Source organism: Gopherus flavomarginatus, chromosome 2, assembly GCF_025201925.1.
Source record: "Gopherus flavomarginatus isolate rGopFla2 chromosome 2, rGopFla2.mat.asm, whole genome shotgun sequence".
In the NCBI taxonomy this organism is placed as follows: domain Eukaryota; kingdom Metazoa; phylum Chordata; order Testudines; family Testudinidae; genus Gopherus; species Gopherus flavomarginatus.
Genome location: NC_066618.1, coordinates 95,878,399 through 95,896,808, shown reverse-complemented (window position 1 = coordinate 95,896,808; position 18,410 = coordinate 95,878,399). Strand labels below are relative to the sequence as shown.

At 43.3% G+C, this 18,410-nt stretch overlaps 1 protein-coding gene across 5 annotated transcripts in view; it reads right to left on the bottom strand.

Moving 5' to 3' along the window:
• SUGCT (succinyl-CoA:glutarate-CoA transferase) overlaps positions 1 to 17,934 on the bottom strand; it is a 477,812-nt gene extending 459,878 nt beyond the window's left edge. For 4 of the 5 annotated variants that reach the window (XM_050937744.1, XM_050937745.1, XM_050937746.1 and 1 more), the window contains exons 1-5: positions 17,575 to 17,934; positions 11,645 to 11,696; positions 11,476 to 11,549; positions 720 to 805; positions 201 to 251 (exon numbers count right to left, since the gene is read on the bottom strand). In XM_050937744.1, the coding sequence (XP_050793701.1) occupies positions 201 to 251; positions 720 to 805; positions 11,476 to 11,549; positions 11,645 to 11,696; positions 17,575 to 17,752 (441 nt within the window). In that variant the 5' untranslated portion in view covers positions 17,753 to 17,934. The remainder of the gene's footprint in view (positions 1 to 200; positions 252 to 719; positions 806 to 11,475; positions 11,550 to 11,644; positions 11,697 to 17,574) is intronic. The other variant, XM_050937747.1, reaches the window with a different exon arrangement.
• Between the last annotated feature and the right edge of the window lie 476 nt (positions 17,935 to 18,410).

Below are 18,410 nucleotides of genomic sequence, written 5' to 3'. Positions count from 1 at the left end.
GTATACGAGCCATTAAGATAAATGTTTTAGTGTATAAAAGAAAATCAGTGTATTGCTGTTTAACACAACTATACAGGTGATACACATTAATGATGTTACCCTGTTTTTAATGATTAATCAGCCATTATACTAATGCTTATTCTTTGCTATTATGCTGAAAACATGCATTTTACATTGATTTACATAGTACCAGAACATACCTCTCTGATTATCTTTGCTCCTTTTGGATTTTTCATGTTGACAGCTATACTCTGGTAACAAAAAATACAATATTGTTAATTATGTGAAAGTCCCTGTGTCACTCACCCTGTTATCGTCTTCCAAATGCAACAAATTATACATCCTTAAATGTTCAGAATACTCATTCTGGTTCTTTAAAAGAACTATTCAGTTCCAATTTAATGCTAATTTTAACCTTACCACATTTACATATAGTAATTGTAAACTACAGTATTTGGGGTTTGTACCCCATAACGCATGCTTAAGAAAAACCAGACAATTGGAATTCTTGCTCTGTTAGTTACTGATTTCTCCCTAATTGTTACAGTTATCCAATTGGTAAAAAAAAAAAAAAGCTTCTGTTCAATATAATCCAGTCTCTAGTACTACAACAAATATTATCTAAAGAACATAAAAGCAACATTTTATAAAGTTTGTTCTGAGTTCCTTGTCACAGAAAAAGCCAAACCACAATGCACAATAGAGGAGCTTCTATTTACCTTTTTATTTCGATTTACACTGAGAAAATAAATGCTTTCTGTTCCAACAAAAGGTGGTCCCCAGGCTCTTGTGTCATCACCAACTCCTGAAAATAAGAATGTCATATTTTTGTAACTGTCCAGTACCATACTGCACCAAATACACTAACAAATATGCAGAAAATGAACGCTATGTTCTTCTCCCAGTTTACCTTTAAAATGGCTTAAGCATCAGCTAGGACAGCCAAAACATCTCCTTTAATCACCATTGGTAGACAATGGTTTAGAATCATACATATTTTAGATATTTTTTGTTATCTGTAAAGAAAAACTCCTAAACCTGATGAAGCAAAACAGGCTTGTTTTTGCCACTGCTGTGACTATTTGAAAAATATTTTTATTGCAGTCAAAGACAAAAAGTACAGAATAAGGGATGATATGAATATAAAAACAGCTCACTTCAAAAGCAATATTAACTGTTAACGTGCTTGAAAATAAATAATTTGAATTGGACTGTGTTGTACTGAGTTGGCAATCCAGTACCTCTTTTAGGTTGACCTCTTGTCCTTCACACTCCCAATTTCATCAACAATTAAGAATGTCAATATCTAGCCTTTACGATTGTGAAAAAAACCTTCAAAATGTGAACCAAGCATAAGCAATGTTATATTGAGTTTGTAGACAGCCTGCCACAGCTCTTAAAAGAATAAACTGTCCTGCTTATCCGCACTTTAGATGTCCATTCACAATAATTTAAATGCCAACATTATTAACTATTTCACTGGTGACCAAAACGTGTATAAAAAAAAAAAGAAAAGGACGATCCTAGTACAAAGATACACACAATCTACTGTGAGTGACATTTTACTTTGATGCCACAAGTGGGAGGTGCTTGGAAGAGTATCACCACATTTTTTCCCCCAGCAGGGAGGAGCAGAAATCAGGGGCGCTATTAAGTCTTATCAATGGGGGCTGGGGCAATCCTGAAAAGCCCAGCCAGACATCCAGTACCCCCGAAAAAAGCCCAGATTCCCTCAGAGTAGTGTGGGCTTGGTCTGCTCTGGTGGTGCATGTAAGACCAGACAGCTTCCTTTCTCATTCCAATGGCTGCTGCTGCTCCTCCCTCTACCAGAGGATGTCTGCAGCCTGATAGGTATCACTACACCCGTTATGCCTAGGTTCAATTTTGAAGCTTTTCTTCAATCATGAGAGCTAGAAATATATATTTTAAAATGAAAATTTTGATTCAGAAATAATCACATGACTGTGGAAGCCACAGTCCTAGGCATGTGCCTACTGTGCTTAGACTTTAACCCCTCCCTCTCCATGAATCAGGGTTGGCTCTAGGTTTTTTGCTGCCCCAAGCAAAAAAAATTTGGCGGCCCCCCTACTTTTTTTGGCTTTTACACGTTTTCACTTTTCAACGTTTGTTTTGTCTTGTTTTTGACTGTTTAAAATTAAAAATAATTAAAACAGAGAATTTGTAGTTAGTGAAATAAAACAATTTCCTACTAGTGTACTCATTTACTCGCTGGGCCGGCCATGGAGTGAGCTGGGCTGTTTCTGCCTAGACAGAGCTAGGGCTGCCCCTGTGCCAGAGGCCTTGGCATAGGCAGGACATCAGCACCAATCCCAGGGCTCATGTGGTCCATGCGAGTCCGACCAAGCCATGCTGCTGGCAGGCTACCCAGTCTGGCTGTCGCTGCTGAGTAGCGAGAGGGGCCTGAAGCTGTGTGGGAGACACCGAACAGCTCTGCCTCCTGTCTCTCCTTCCCCACGAGCATGCCCGGGGGCTTGGTGCTGCCCTCCAGAGCTGGGTGTCACAGCCCCATGCCAGGAGGAGCAAGCAGTGGGCATGTAGGTGGGGGCAGGAGGGCTGACCGGTCCCTCCAGCCAGGGCACAATCACTTCCACTCCCCCGGCGCCAATTCCAGTCTGAAATGGCTGTAGCAGCCATGCCCACGGTCCCACGTCTTGCTATGCAGCGGGGGGAGGGGAGGAGGCTCTGAGAGCAGGACTGCGGCCTGGCTCCCACACTGGCCTAGGGGCCCCGTGGCTGGAGGGGCAGTGCACCCCAGGGAGCCTGGCGTGGGGCAGCCTCAGCAACACCCAAAATCCTGGGCAGTCACCTCACAGTGTGGCCGGGGACAGAGCCAGCCAGACGGGGGGCACCGCCTGTAGCTCTCATGTGGAGCGAGCTGGGGTGACTGTGGGGTTCAGCTGCCGGGGCCGACCAGCCAGCAGCTGGTGATCGCAGGGCAGTGTGCCCGGGGCCTCCTGCTCCCCAGCACCCTGTGAGCCGGCTGCTGGCTCAGCCTACTCAGCGGCCAGGGCCGTTGCAATCATTTAGGCGAACTAGGCGGTTGCCTAGGGCGCCGAGATTTGGGGGAGCCAAAAAGCACCCCCAATTTTTTTTTAAATGGTTGAGCAGCCGCTGCTGCTGGGACAGAGAGGGAGTCTGAGCTGCCCGCATGGCAGCCAGCAGCCCAGGGTGTCCTCTTGGTCAGGGTGCCGCCGCGGAAGCCGGCAGCCCAGGGTGTTCCCCGGGTTAGGGTACTGCCGCGGCAGCCCGCAGTCCAGGGTGTCCCCTGGGTCAGCGCACCGCCGCGGCAGCCGGTAACCCAGGGGGTTCCCCGGGTCAGGGAGCTGCCGCGGCAGCCGGCAGCCCAGGGGTCCCCCAGGTCAGGGCGCCGTTGCCGGCAGCCCAGGGGGTCCCCCAGGTCAGGGCGCCGCCGTGGCAGCTGGCAGCCCAGGGTGTTCCCCGGGTCAGGGCGCTGCCGCGGCAGCCCGCAGTCCAGGATGTCCCCTGGGTCAGGGCGCCGTCGCAGCACCCAGCAACCCAGGGGGTTCCATTGCCGGTAGCCCAGGGCTTCCTCTGGGTTGGCGCGCCGCCGCGGCAGCCAGCAGCGCATGGTGTCCCCTGGGTCAGCACGCCGCCACGGCAGCCGGCAACCCAGGGGGTTCCCCGGGTCAGGGCGCCGCCGCGGCAGCCGGCAGCCCAGGGGGTCCCCTGGTCAGCGCGCCATTGCCGGCAGCCCAGGGCTTCCTCTGGGTCGGCGCGCCGCCGCAGCAGCCGGCAGCCCAGGGTGTTCCCCGGGTCAGGGTGCCGCAGCAGCCCGCAACCCAGGGCTTCCTCTGGGTCAGCGCGCCAGCAGGGCCGCCCAGAGATGGGGACAAGAGGGGCAATTTGCCCCAGACCCCGCAGAGGCCTCCACGAGAGTTTTTTGAGGCCCCTGGAGCGGGGTCCTTCACTCGCTCCGGGAGCCCCAGAAAACACTCGTGGGGTCCGGGCCCCTGGAGCTTCTTCTGCTCCCGGTCCTCGCTGGTGGGGGGTCCTTCCGCTCCGGGGCGGAAGGACCCCCCGCCGGTGAATTACCGCCGAAGCGGGACCCGCTGCCGACATGCAGCCCGGTCTTCGGCAGTAATTCGGCGGCAGGGGACCCTTCCGCTCTGGGACCAGTAGCCAAAGTGCTCCGGAGACCCACGGCGGGGGCCCTCCACCACAGAATTACCGCTGAAGACCCGGCTGCACTTCGGCAGCTGGTCCCACTTCGGTGGCAATTCGGTGGGGGGGGGGCCCCGTGGCGGGTCTCCAGGGCACTTAGGCGGCGGGTCCTGGAGCGGAAGGGCCCCCCACCGCCAAAGCAGGGGCCCCCTGCCTCCAAAGACCCCAGGCCCCTGGAATCCTCTGGGCTGCCCTGGTGCCCCGCTGGCAACCCAGGGAGGTCCCCTGGGTCAGCACGCCGCTGCCAACTGCCAGTCCAGGGGTTCCACTGCGCAGTCCTGCTTGGAGAGGACACGGAGCAGAGGTGAGCTGGGGTGGGGAGGTACCGCAAGGGTCCTCAGGCCAGGGGGTGGGGAGCTGCCACGGGGACAGGCGGCACACTTCAGGGTGGGGGGGTGGGGAGCTGCTGCAGGGCTGGCGGGGCGCAAGGTGGAAGTTTCGCCTAGGGCGCGAAACTTCCTTGCACCGGCCCTGTCAGCAGCACAAGTTTGGCTCAGTCTGGGCTGCCGGTCCCCTCCCTGGGCAGGAAGCAGCAAAGCGGGGAGGAGGAGGAGGAGGAGGAGGAGGTGGTGACAGCAACAAACTGAGGAGGAGCCTGCAGCCGGCGCTGGAGGAGCAACCCGCCTGGCTGCCATGTTCCGCTGCCACCCTCTGTGTTCCGCGACTGGGGTAGGGCCACGCTACCGACTCCTGCCTGAGGGGGGCTGCCTGCTGCCTGTGGGAGAGCAGCAGCGACACGCTCCCCCTGCCCCGCCGCACAGCCCCAGTGGCACCCTGTCAGAGAACAACAGGGCGGTCAGGATCCAGCCCAGGACACTGCCTCAGGTTAGAGCTGGGGCCCCAGCATTATGCCACCCCTGGTAATTTGCTGCCCCAAACACCTGCTTGTTTTGCTGGTGCCTAGAGCCGCCCCTGCCATGAATGAATATGAACCTTATGGAAGGGAGAACCAAGCTTGAGTAACCCAGCATAGCTTAAAGCAGCATATATTATTATATCACATTTATATTGCAGTAGCACCTAAAGGCAACAGCCAGGCTGAACATCATTGTGCCAGGCATTGTACAAACATAAAAAATTACAGTTACCAAGAACTCCACATTTTGGTGTCTCAAATGGGAGGAGCTTGGGAAACTATCATTACACTTTTTTCTACACATATCCAGTTCAATCCATATCATCAATACATTTCTACAGTTCCTTCCTATAAGGATCTCAAAGTGGATTACTAACACCAATAATGGAGTAAATTAGTAACACCCCTGTGAAGCAGGGCTTTTGTCATAGGATGAGTTTATTAACCCACTTTACAGATGTGGGAAGCAGACACTGAGAGGTTAAGTGACTCCTCCAAGATCTGAATAAAAAGCTAAGAATAAAATGCAGGTCTCCCAAATCTTAGGTTTGTACTTTAACCACAAGACCCTGCTTCCTCCCTATACCCATTACACTTTGAATCCTAGTTTTCAGTTTCACCTATTGGTATGGGACTGTGACCTTTCCAAAATTAAACAATGTAATACTCTAGTGAACAAAGTTGCAGGAGCAAGTCTCTGAGAGGATGATTTGTTGGCTGAAGTGGTAGAATCCTTTTCTTAGGTGTTCATTGTGGATAGGTTTCCGATTTAAGTATAATAAATGAGTGTGTGGTTTGACTATAGTGGTTTTTTTTAAATAAAAAAAGAGAAAGGTTTTGTTTTTTTTTTTAAATGGCCGGAAACTTATGTAAGGAAAAACACATGACATAATGTGCAGCTGCTATGACATATCTGCATGCCTCAAGTGCGTAGTGAGGCACAAGACTGGAGGCCAAATGTGGAAATACCTCTGAAACAACTGCACTCCCTGGAGTTTGTTATTCCACTTGTATAATTTTAAGAGAAACTCAACTAAACAAATAAAATCTGCAAAACTTAAGAAATCTAGCTATTACACTAGGACAAAGCACTTGTTATTAGTATCTAAAACAACAAGGAAGTTCTTAAGAAAACTTCTTCGAATCTAAAAAATACCTGCATAGAGTGGGAACAGAAATCAGTCATAATAAAGTAAAATATACAAAAGCAGTAACTTGTTATGATCCTACAAGACAGAGATAAATTCAGGCCATAACTACCATGCTACCAGGCTCAGAGGGAGCCTTAAAACAAATGCTTATTTTATTTTGGGGGAGGGGGTATCTAAAAATTCACTCCTGAAGTCTGTTAACCTCGGACACTTCCAGAGCTAGAAGTGAATGTTCTGCGGGAAACTGAGAATCTCCCTTTCCAATGGAATAAAGATCGCATTTCTATTCATGGCCGGATACAAAATACTGGACTTTAAGGTTGTAACAATTTTATACACAGAAAATCTTTCACTGGTACAAAATTGAATTTACATTTAAGGGAAAGAGAAGGAAACATTTCTCTGACAGGTTGTTTTTTTAAGTCAGCTACTTGAAACTGCTCAGTGATTTGGAATATTAGAATCAGCCTCAGGAAGATGAATAGTGGGCAGACACCTTTTAATCAATGAATCCAAGTGCTTGTAATCCCCATTTCAAGACATGTGTAGCAACAACAAAAAGTAAAGAAAATAGTTACGGTAATCGAGACTATTTTTTAAATGAAGCTCTAGTCTCTTGTTTCTTGCTATACCAATCTGTTCAATTCTACTTCAATATCTCTGACTTATGTGCCTAATTGTGGCCAACCTCAAGAGGCAAGTAATTTGCTCAGCATTCTACCTCTGTGCAACAAAACGTACTCCAGTTTAAGTTCACACAGAAAAGCTTTAGCTCAGGGCATATTAAACTACTGAAACATAATACAGTGATGGGAAAACACCTGCTTGTTCCCCTACTGGTATGGGATGTGTCCTATGGGTGTTTACTCTGGTATAGTGCAAAATACACTTTAAAATTCAATCTGACTAATGCAATATGAATCTACATCAGTGGTTCTCAACCCGTGGACCACTTGCAGCCCATGTGACATCCTCAGAGCCATACAGGTAGTATATATATTGTGTGGATGTGGCCCACATAAAACAGAGAGCTGCATATGCAACCCGCATATGTGACCCATAATGGTAAATAAGTTGAGAACCACTGATCTATATCATTTCCTTGGTGGGATAAGGTATTCCTAATTTTATATGCTTACCTAATTTTCATTCAGGACACATATTTTAAAGAGACAATGTTAACTCAAACATTGCCCAAACTGCAGATTTTTTAAAAAATTAATTAGAAATATTTCTAAACACAAGCTAACATTCGCCTTCAGCATTTGCAACCCAAACATTGCAGCACTAAGAACCTATCCAAGCTGAAGCAAATTTTAAAAAGCAGGCAAACAACATAAACAGTGTAAGCAATTGCTTTAAATCCTTCAGCTTTGAACATCTACACTTTCATTTGTCAAAGGGCATGCATTCCTCTCCTCAACTCCCCCGGCTACCCCAGGAATGGCTCTGACTTTCTTATTTTAGTGTCCATGCTGTATAATTTATTCAAGTCCCCTCCACTAACACCTGTACAGTGCAACAAAACAGTCCTAATCTCTATGACCTTCACCTCCTGTTCATCAGGGACCAGGGAGGAAATGAGATCTCCCTTCCTTGGAATTTCCTTCAATCCGGGCTCAACTAGCCCTGTACTCCATGCTCTAGCACTTCCTTTCTGTCTTTTATCAAGATAATCAGTTGATGGGCCAATTAATTCCTTAAATCACACAACTTCCTTGTCTGATTAACTCATTTCCTCAACGAGCCATCACTGGGGAAGCTACTTGAGGCCACAGTGATCAGAGTGCTGACCCTCTATTAGACCTCAGCACTCTGTCACAATGAATAACATAATGAAGTAAGAGTTTGCATAAAATATGATTTTTAAATTGGCAATTCCTCTTTAAAATCCACGTACAGGGCCTAATAACCATACAATTTCCATCCCTTCCATACAGAGTTGTGTTGCATATTCAGTTAAGAAATTTTCACATGGCTCTTGCTAAAATCATTGTTCTTAGAAAATTACCTATAACATCATAGATTCATAGATTCTAGGACTGGAAGGGACCTTGAGAGGTCATCGAGTCCAGTCCCCTGCCCTCATGGCAGGACCAAATACTGTCTAGAGGACATTCTACTAATGAGATTTTATGCATCAGCATCTGGTAACAGATAAACTTTCAGTTAATAAAAAATAATGGCAAAACATTACCATTAATCTTAAAACAATTTTTTTTCAAAAGCTACAAGACCTGCCACATCTGCTCAGGAAGGTGGAGAAAACTGTGTCTGTATGTATAGAAGAGAGTGAAGGATACCAGGGAGGAATGATTGAGGGGAAGGATTGTAGAGGAGTGTAGAGTAGTGTGTGCTTTGTGATTCTCCAGAGTAGTATAAAGCAACCAGGGTGTAAAGGTGAGTATGGCTATAAAAATTGAAGAGGTTACTTCATATCATCAAATCATTAGAAATATCTCATGGTAATATTACATTTTAGCATCTCCTTTAGTGTTTGTGTATGACATTTTTAGTTACAAAAACACAATAAAATTCCCAGAAAAAAATACATTAATATTAAAGTCAAGGTTAAGAATGTCCTATACCTACTTAGATCTCCGCCAACTCACAGGGTTTAAGCCAATTTTGTTTAATTTACCATTATGTATTACCCTATATGTTATTTGAATGAATGAGTTATATATTTTCTATGGATGTTTCAGTTCTGGTCTCCCCTCCCCATCTGCATTTCACAGAAATCCATTCTGCAATCACATGCTATTTACAACCAACAGGAACAAGACTAAAAGTTCCTATTCCTAATCTAGGTACTCCTACGCTTACAACTGTACTCATTTCTATCAGGCTATCCAGATTCTTATACTGGCACCTATCAGCTGCTGAAAAATAAGGCCAGCTCTTGGGTAGTTGGCTCCCCCTCTGTTCCTTGGAAGAGAGGGGCAGAAGGAACAAGAACTCAGAGCTGCAGCAGAAGCCATGGCATTCAGGGTTTGGGAATCCTGCAGAGAGGTGGGCCAGCCTAAATCACTTGCACTGGGGATATAGTGGGAGAGCCTGGACAGAAACAGAAAGATCTGCAACTCAGGAAAATCACATACATGGATCTGAACCCTGAAAACACTGGTGTCTATTTTGTTGCCTTCTTTTGGAACGCCAGCTATATCCAGGCAAATATGGCTACAATCTTCCCGCTCCCAAAAAATCTCTATCCAAAATAATTAATACCAGTCATATTTCTCATTTGTAGAATTATAATTTCATATACTGTCAACGTTTTACAGAAGCTTTCAGCCATTGGAGAGTTTTTTGTAATGAGAGTCATAATCACTGTTCCCTCTAGATGTACAGGGTAAGAGAGGAAAGAAGCATTGGTGCATTCACCTTTCAGAAGTCAATAAAAGTCTTAATTTCATAGCTTCAACTTGGGGCCTAGATAGATCAAATTATGCTAACAATGCCTTTTATTGCATGCCTAGTTTGGTGCCACCACTGTAACAATGCTGTGCCACTCCTATACACTGATAATTGTAGCAACAACAGATCAGAGTGTATCTCAAAATAAAGATTCTATTTTCATAGTATCAGGAACCTAATGCTAAAGTTTTACACAAGCCCATAAATTTCCATTGCATTAACAGCAGTTTCTCTTGGAAATCCTCTGCGTACTGATGGGAGAAAAGAGTCCAGAATGACCAGTTAGAAACCTGGTGTTTCAATCAGTAACAGATGTCTGATGAATATGCCAGAGGCAAATGATTCACTAAATCCAGCTGTGAAAGCAGATGGGTGTATTTTATTTCCAGAGGTCAAAGAGAATGGGAGTGCTTCTGCAGCACTCCCAACCCTTGCCTAAGAAGCAAGTGATGAGACCAGGAAATCAATCAAAGGTCTTTCATGTGGTAATATAGAACAACTAATCTCAGGGCCATCAGTTTACGAGATCTAACAAGGTCACCACATAAAGTGTAATATGTTGCCATATATCAGTGATAACATCAGTCCAGTTATACATCTCTAGGTACAAAACCTATTCTGGATTCAAAACAATTCCATTTAGCATGGTAGGCCCCAACCATTTTGCATAGGCTGGCCCCAAACCTCCTGACTCTTGTACTAATTTTTAGTCTTTTTTTGTCTGTTTTAAATAAGCTGCCTTATTCACAGTTGGCTTTGCAGGTAGAGCAAACCATGTGTTTTAACTGGTAGCCTGCAGCTATTCTCTGAAGCCACCAACAATACATAAGGGTCATAACAATATAGAAAAAAAATAGACGTTACTATATTTCTTGTCCTATAATGAGATTATAAACTTCTTGGGGCAAGGACAATCTTATCATTAAATGTGTGTACAGCATCTAGCACAGTGAGGCTCTGCTCCCTGACTGGGGCCTCCGGATGCTCCTGTAATAAAAATAAATCACAAAAATGATACATAATTTCTGGAAGGATTCTGTTTGTCATGACATTATAGTTCAGACTGCAGCACTCTTTCCCTAAACCCTGTTTTAAAAGCCTTTTCAGGTGATAAAGAAAACTCATTAGGCCAAAAATACTTAGTCTGAGGCCAAAGGAGAATCTTTCTAAATAATTTAAAGGAAAACAATCTAAATTTTGAGTAACAGGTAACATACATTTCATGTCTAAAGTCTTTTGCTAAGTGGACTAACATTATTTTCTGAATTCATAACCCAAAAAGGACTTGATCTTAGAACTTCAGACTTCTCATGTCCTTATCCTTCCTAAAAGACTTAAGGACATAAGTTACTTTTGAACAAAACGTATTTACACTTAACACTAAATTACAGTTTTTAGAATAAATTGACAAGAGAAGCTCCAGTAACCAGACCAGCAAGTATGCCAGCAACTACTTCTCCACCAGTGAGTCTGCAGGAAACTGGAAATAGAATGATATCCACAGGGCCCCAAAAAGAGTCAAAACCTGTAGACTACATAGTAATAGTTAAAAAATTAAAGTTTTCCAAGGGCCTAGCTAGACACACACCACCACTCAACCTAGCATTTTCTTTCTCCTCACTTCTGCGAGGTGCGGGTGGGGGGGAAGCAGGCAAGAGAATTGCATTTTACATGTTCAGCCTATACTGCGCTCCCCAAACGCCTAATGGGCCTTGACTATAAATCAATGTGCCTCCAAGGATTGCAGGGCACCCATTAAAACAGCACAGAGGAAAAAAACTATTCAAAAGTACATAGACAACTAATGATTAAACTAATCCTCATTCTGATTATATTAAGAAACCTTACCTGGTCTTTCCACTTTAATAACTTCCGCTCCTAGGTCTCCTAAATTCATTGTTGCAAAGGGTCCTGCAAGTACCCTGCAATATTAAAAAGCAGAGGGTTTTTGTAGCTGTTCTGTCACAGCATTTGAATCTCAGAAAACTATTCTGAACTACAAACAGCAGACACAAACCTTGTTAGATCAAGAATTTTCACACCTTCTAGCGGCTTCACCTTATTAGCACCTGGTAAGAAAGAGAAAACAATATTTTACTGTGAATCTCTTTTTTTAAGGAGATTAATGTTTCTCCGTGGAAGTCCGAAATATCTGCTATATCACACTCTGCCTTGCTACCCACATTGCGTAAAATGGGGATAACAACAGCTTCAGATATATAAAATCAGTTAATGTTTGTAAAGCATGATGTAAATTATTAGTATTGTACATCCTATTTTAAACCCCTTAGAACACTACAATATATTGTTCGTTATATTTTTAAGTGCCTGTTACATACTGATAAGCAGCAGCCTGTGGAAAGAGCCAATAAACTCATAGCAGTCAGTGTCAAGAAGATATATGAATTAAAACTAATGGATAACAGACTGACATGAAATAATGACTCCCCAGCTGCAGAGTAGTTTGACCTATGCTGACAATCAAAAGTAGGGTCAGCTCTTACAACACATCCAAAAAGTGTGTCTTCACATTTTAAAAGGCACTTGAAAACTGAAGCAGATGAGCACAAACCAAGAAAATATTTGTTCTGTCTGATAGCACTCGTGATGGTAAATATATGCTCAAGAAATTTATCCACACATATTTTTCCTTCCTTCTCCCCGCTTTCCTCCTGACCATGACCATCACTGAAAACTATATGAAGGAAATTAAACCACGGGGGGAGGTAATAGACTTGCAGTCTAGGTCACAGGTGTTACAGATCTTCTCGGTGATCTTGGGCACGTCACTTAACCCCTCTGTAAAATGGAGGATAATAATATTTCGCTACTTCATAGGGATATTGTGAGGTGTATTAATTAATATCAATTAGATGTTCAGATACTATAGTGATAAATGCCATAGCAATTTTGATAAATAATTAAAAAATGAAAGCAGACCTCTGCTAAAACTAGAAAGGTTACATAGCATTAGCCAGGAGGAACTCATCTTTACTCATGTACTTGTTCAAACAAGGGGAAAAGACATAAAGCATAAAGAAAGTATATTGTAAGACAGTCTCACTTTCTCTCTAGTCATCAGTTACAAAGCATGCACACAGAATATTAGGATGGTCTGGGAATTTAAGGCCCCTGTTCACATATTTTAATTCACCACCCTGCACTCAATGAAAAAAATAGTGTCTTCAATTGTAAGACATTTTCCTCAATTATTACAAATCTCTCCAGAGGGATTTAGGTGGTTTGTTTTGTTGTTGTGACTGTTGTTGTTGCCATAAGGAAGTGTGATATGCAGACTAGTTAGCGTTTAAAATAAAAGTCTGTCTAAATATTTGCCTCATAGTTGTTTTGCACATCTTAAACACAGGAAGTCAGGTACATATGTTTAGTACTTTTGTATTTCACTGTAAATACTGGAGAGGTTGAAAAATAGTTTACTAGTAATTATGCTGGATATCAATATAAAATACTTGGTGGTACAACCTCAATAAAGCCACACAGAGCTTGATGACACGTCATAAGCCGTTCATCTGTAAACTCACTTAGGCCCCAGATTATAAGAATTTAACCATATGCTTAATTTTAAGCAGGTAAGTTGTCCTATTGACTTCATTAAGACAGACTACTCTCGTGATTAATGGTAAGCATATGTTTAAGTGTGTTTTAAGTGCTGAATCACGGCATTACAGAAGAACACAACTTTATAAGAACATCTGCAGATGACGAAAAGTCTGCCTTTCTTTCCATCCTCTCCAAAACTTGCAATCTCTTCACTATTCCACAGAGCATATAGAGCCTGATTTTCTCCCTTTCTCATACATACACTACCACAGCAAGAGTAGTTTCCCAATTAAAGGCACTTTCAGAATCAAAAAGTTCTGCAGCTGCAGTTGACAGTCCTTTAAAGTCTCTTTAGACTCTCTAAGGGAAGTCTGCAAAGTATTTAGATTTCACCTGTAAAATATGCATTTACACAAAGCAATAATTAACAAGAAACTGAGTCCCCATTATTATCATATTCATATTATGGTATTAATTAGGAACCTCAACCAATGACCATGGCCCCACTGGAGTAGGGGTCAGCATAGGAGAAATGCCGAAGTGTTTCTGGGAGAAGCGGTCTGTTGGGCAATAGATACGGGAAGTTGAATAGGTGTTGTCCCAGTGACAGAGAACACTGCTGTACAGCCAAAATGCTTTTGAAATAAATGTAGTCCAACTTTACTAATTCTGGGTCACTGAGAACGAAAATGATGCTTAAAATTGTTGGCTCTAGTTTTCAAGATATGCTATTGGGTCAGTATATATGACCCTTGACTTGGGAATGGCGGAGGATAAGTGAGTTATAAAGGGAAGGGATCTCAAATTAAACCGGAAATGACTAAAATACATCTTTGATTGGATCTATGAATAAATCTATGACTGGGTTTGGACAGTACTTGTTTTTTAGGCAAAACAATGAATGATGCAATCTGAAGCTGGTATTGCGTCATACATGATATGAATTGCATCATGTTATTCCTAGAAGTCATGGATGATGCAATCCACTCATCACTCTGCTGAACAAATTGCCCTAGATCAGCTCTAGAAATCATACAGTGTCGTGCTCTCTTATTTGTCAGTGATTGATTTTGCAAAGGGACACATTTCTGTTTAGCCAAAGTGAGCAGAGATGCCTCGTACTTGTGTGAACAGTGCAGATAACTTCTGCTATGTTTGTGGTGAAGTGACTTTTGCATCACAAAAGTGCAGTATAACCACTATGGTTAAGAAAGCCTATCACCGTTATTTTGGCTGCAAAATTGGAGATCAGGACAGGAGGTGGGCCCCACACATATGCTGCAACACTTGTGCAACAAATCTTCGCCAGTGGTTGAACAGGAAAAGGAAATCTATGCCTTTTGCAGTGCCAATGATTTGGAGAGAGCCAACAGATCATACCAGCAATCGTTACTTCTGCATGGTGCCTCCAGCTGGGAAAGGTGCGTCAAAGAAGAAAAAGTGGACTGTGCATTATCCAAACATTCCATCAGCTATACGCCCAGTACCCCACGGAGAAGGACTGCCGGTTCCTGATGCACCAGAATCATTCTCACTTGAGCCAGATGAGGAAGAGGAAGAGGAGGAAACTTCTGGTCCTGAACCATCAGTGTCACAGGACCCACATTTTCTCCCATCCTCCTCCTCTGAACCACACCTCATAACACAAGGTGAACTGAATGACCTTGTCAGGGATTTGGAATTACCCAAGAGTAAGGCAGAGCTGTTGGACCCCAGACTACAGCAGTGGAATCTCCTGGCAGGCTATCAGGGCAAATGGAGCCCATCAATGCTTGCAGACTATTGCTGGACAGTGACAAGAGATGCTCCATTTAATGAATACAAGAGACAAGCCAAGAAGCGCCGAGTAGACACTGAATAGGACTAAACTATGTACAGAATAGTTTTTTGCCTTTTGTTTCATAATAAATTTTATTTATATAACCCTTTTGCTGATTTTTAAAGTGTTACATAAACAGGACAGGTGAAATATTATCATGTAAAGCAACCATAAATACATGAAAAGACCTAGGTTTACAATTTATGATTAAAACTCTACTATCTACACAATATACATAGACATAAAATGTAAAAACTTAAATATCTTAGAAACAGTAGTCAATCAGTTGTTTTAATTGTCATATTTGAATTCAGCACATCAAAATACATAATAAATATCACACTTTATCTCTAAAGCAGATGATTTCTCAAAAATTGTAGACCAGCGGAATTAGAGGCGAGGGGAAGGTCTGTGGAAGGTAGATCAAAAGCTTGATTCAGAACGTTTCAGAAGCAATGCTAATAAGTGGAACTACTCTTGCCTAGTCATCTATGAATTTACATGAAGCCTCAGTTTTGCTTTCTGATAGTAAGCCAATGAGCTGCAGACTGATTTTACATGATACACTCCATCTATGCCCACTTGATCATCAGAGAAATAACAATTCTAATAGACTAGTCATATGAACACTGCCAAAACCATTCCCTCAGTCCTACTATCCCAGTATCATCCCCCATCTTCATCCTCTCCTGTGCCAGTTTTTGATTTCTTAAGTTAACCAAATAGTACCAACTTTGCCTCTTTTTGAATTAAGCCTATTGCCCAACTAGTGCAAGAATTCCTCTCTCTCAGGTGTAGTTATACTTGAAGATTGTTTATTCCTATAATAAACTGGACAAACACATGGACCTCTATTACAAGTAGCTTTGATTGAGAAAAAAACAGGCCCACTCAAACTTTGTAGACTCTGAAGGTATTTTAAACAGAAAAGTCTCCCAAATTATATTTAGTACACTTTACACAGGCAGGATCGTGTCAGGTGTGTTAGCATATCTTATTACAACATTAACAAAAAGAAACCCAGAAGTTATTTCATAGTAGAACTGATTTGTACTTCTTTTAATCCTAAAGATCTTAAAGTTTTATTTTCTATTTTAAAACAGAGGCAGATATAGGAGAAAGGGGACAAAAGGAAGCATTCCATAGGCCTGATTCTTCTCTCCCATCACTTTTACACCAGTGCTGCTCCACTGTCTTCAATTAAGTTACTTCTGATTCATATCTGGGCAAGTGAGGAGAATCAAGCCCTCCTCCACCGAATTGCAAAGTGGATATTTTCTCATTCATGCAGACTGCCTCCAGTGGCCACATTCACTCATTGTGTAAGTAGATGCAGTGTCAATGCATACACTTATACCAGCAATCAATTTGAATGAATAATGAAAATACAAGCTACTGCTGTGGAGTGATCATTCCAGTTCAGCTGCTTATATTTGTATTTGGTATTTGAAACAGATTAGAAAATGAGCAAATCAATTCCACTTATTAAATGACCACCAGAAAGTAGGGTTTTTTTTAATTAAAGATAAAAATAGAGCTTGCAGGAAAGGAGAGAGTGAATCCATTATGAAATCCCAATCAGTGAAAAGTTTTGTTAAATAATAGGAGGCTCACAAAATGGGTTGTTTGCCCATAAAATGGAAACAAACAGCTTTAGTAACTGAACTAAAAAGTGCAATGTATTCTCTATATATTGCTGCTAGTAGTCTGATAATTAGTTCTTCTTGGGCTCCAGCCCCTCCCATGATTTTCCCTTAACTTTTTTGCCACCTGCATACATTCATTGACCACCTTGGAAAGTCTGCATTAGAATCAGAACCTTTTGAATTCCTCCTCAGCCACTGTGGAAAATTATACCCTTAAATGTTCATTTTCATTTAGAAAAAATAAATCATTTGCAATCCAGACAGTTATGTTTTTGCTAATTCTGCCGCAAGAGTGTAGAGTCAAGTCAATTTCAGATAAACTTAATAAAAAAAAATTAAATTCCTTAAAATGCTAGGGGACAAAGAAAACCATCTAGAAATCTATGTGAATTCAGTCTGCTATCATTAAAAGATATTAGTGTCATATTCTCATGTCCTGCATGGACATTAAAATATCTCATCATATTTTTTTCCTAAGAGCAGAAGTTTCCCTCGGTGTCTGCAGCCCTAGAGATAGTTGCATTTCAGTGTTTGTGTGTGTGTGTGAGGCTCTCTGCGCCTTTGGGGAATTAACGATTTTATTATAGCACATCACACGTATAGCATAATTCTCAGCCAAGCAAATATTTACTTTGGCTTGTCCGTTATCATCCTGCTCTGTAAACGCTTGTGTTTTTCTAAACTAAGATCGCTAGGGCAGGAAACATGGCAAAGGTCTCTCACCTGTACACATATATAATAATAATAATAATAATATGAAGAGACGCTTGCTCTCAGATACTGTTAAGTAAAACTTCTCCTGGACTTTGATTCCTTTCCACGGCCCTGCGCACGTGTTACATGACACACCCGATCCCTGGTGTCCATGCCAGATAAAAACCAAGTGGTTTATTAAGTTAAGAGTTTAAAAGATGTGGCTACCTGGCTGGAGAGAGCTTCCCTGCACCCCTCTGCTGCTGCTAGGTGAGGAGAGGATTCTCAGAGGGCTGGGGCAGAGGGGCGAGGCAGGGCAGCCACTGCTGCTAGGGAGAGTGGGGCACAGACTCCTTCTGCGCCTGACACAGGAGCAACTCCTTCTTCGCAGCACAGCGCCCAGCATTGCTGCGGCTGCCAGCCCGAGCCGGGACAAAAATCACACGCCTCAGAGGCACGGTGGGCTACGTCCTGAGGCGCAGGACAGAGTCACTGCGAGCAGTAGCGACCGCTATCAGAGCCGCAGGCACCCGGGGAAGAGGACTGGAGGAGGAGCATCAGTGTCCGATTTGACTCAGACCTTACCCACCTCCGTGTGTGTGAAAAAGGTACCCAGGCCTGTGTACTGCGCAGGCGCAGTGCTACGCTACTTCCAGTCTACCCCTTCCATACGGAAATTCTCCCCCCCTTTCGTACTGCGCAGGCATAGTTCTCAGTGTCTCTCCTATTTTTTCTCGGAGAGTGAAAATGTTCCCAGCTGTGTGGACTACGCAAGCGCGACGCTAAATGTCACCTGGTCCCTCCTCTGTGAGTGCGAGAATAAGACCACCTTTCCTTGTGGTAGTGGGAAGCTAGGCTTCAGGCTTGTGGGGAAAACCCTCAGCCTCAGTCACGGTCAGGGAGTTCTCAGACTTTGTTTCACTGTGGTTTGTTGCTTTACTCTTCTAGGGAAGATGGGGACTTAGGTGGCTTTCTAGTACATTTTGCTCCCAGAGTAGCAATTTTTGCTCTGTATTGCCCCTCTGCTAAATCCTTTTCAGACTGAGCACTGCTGCTTCACATAA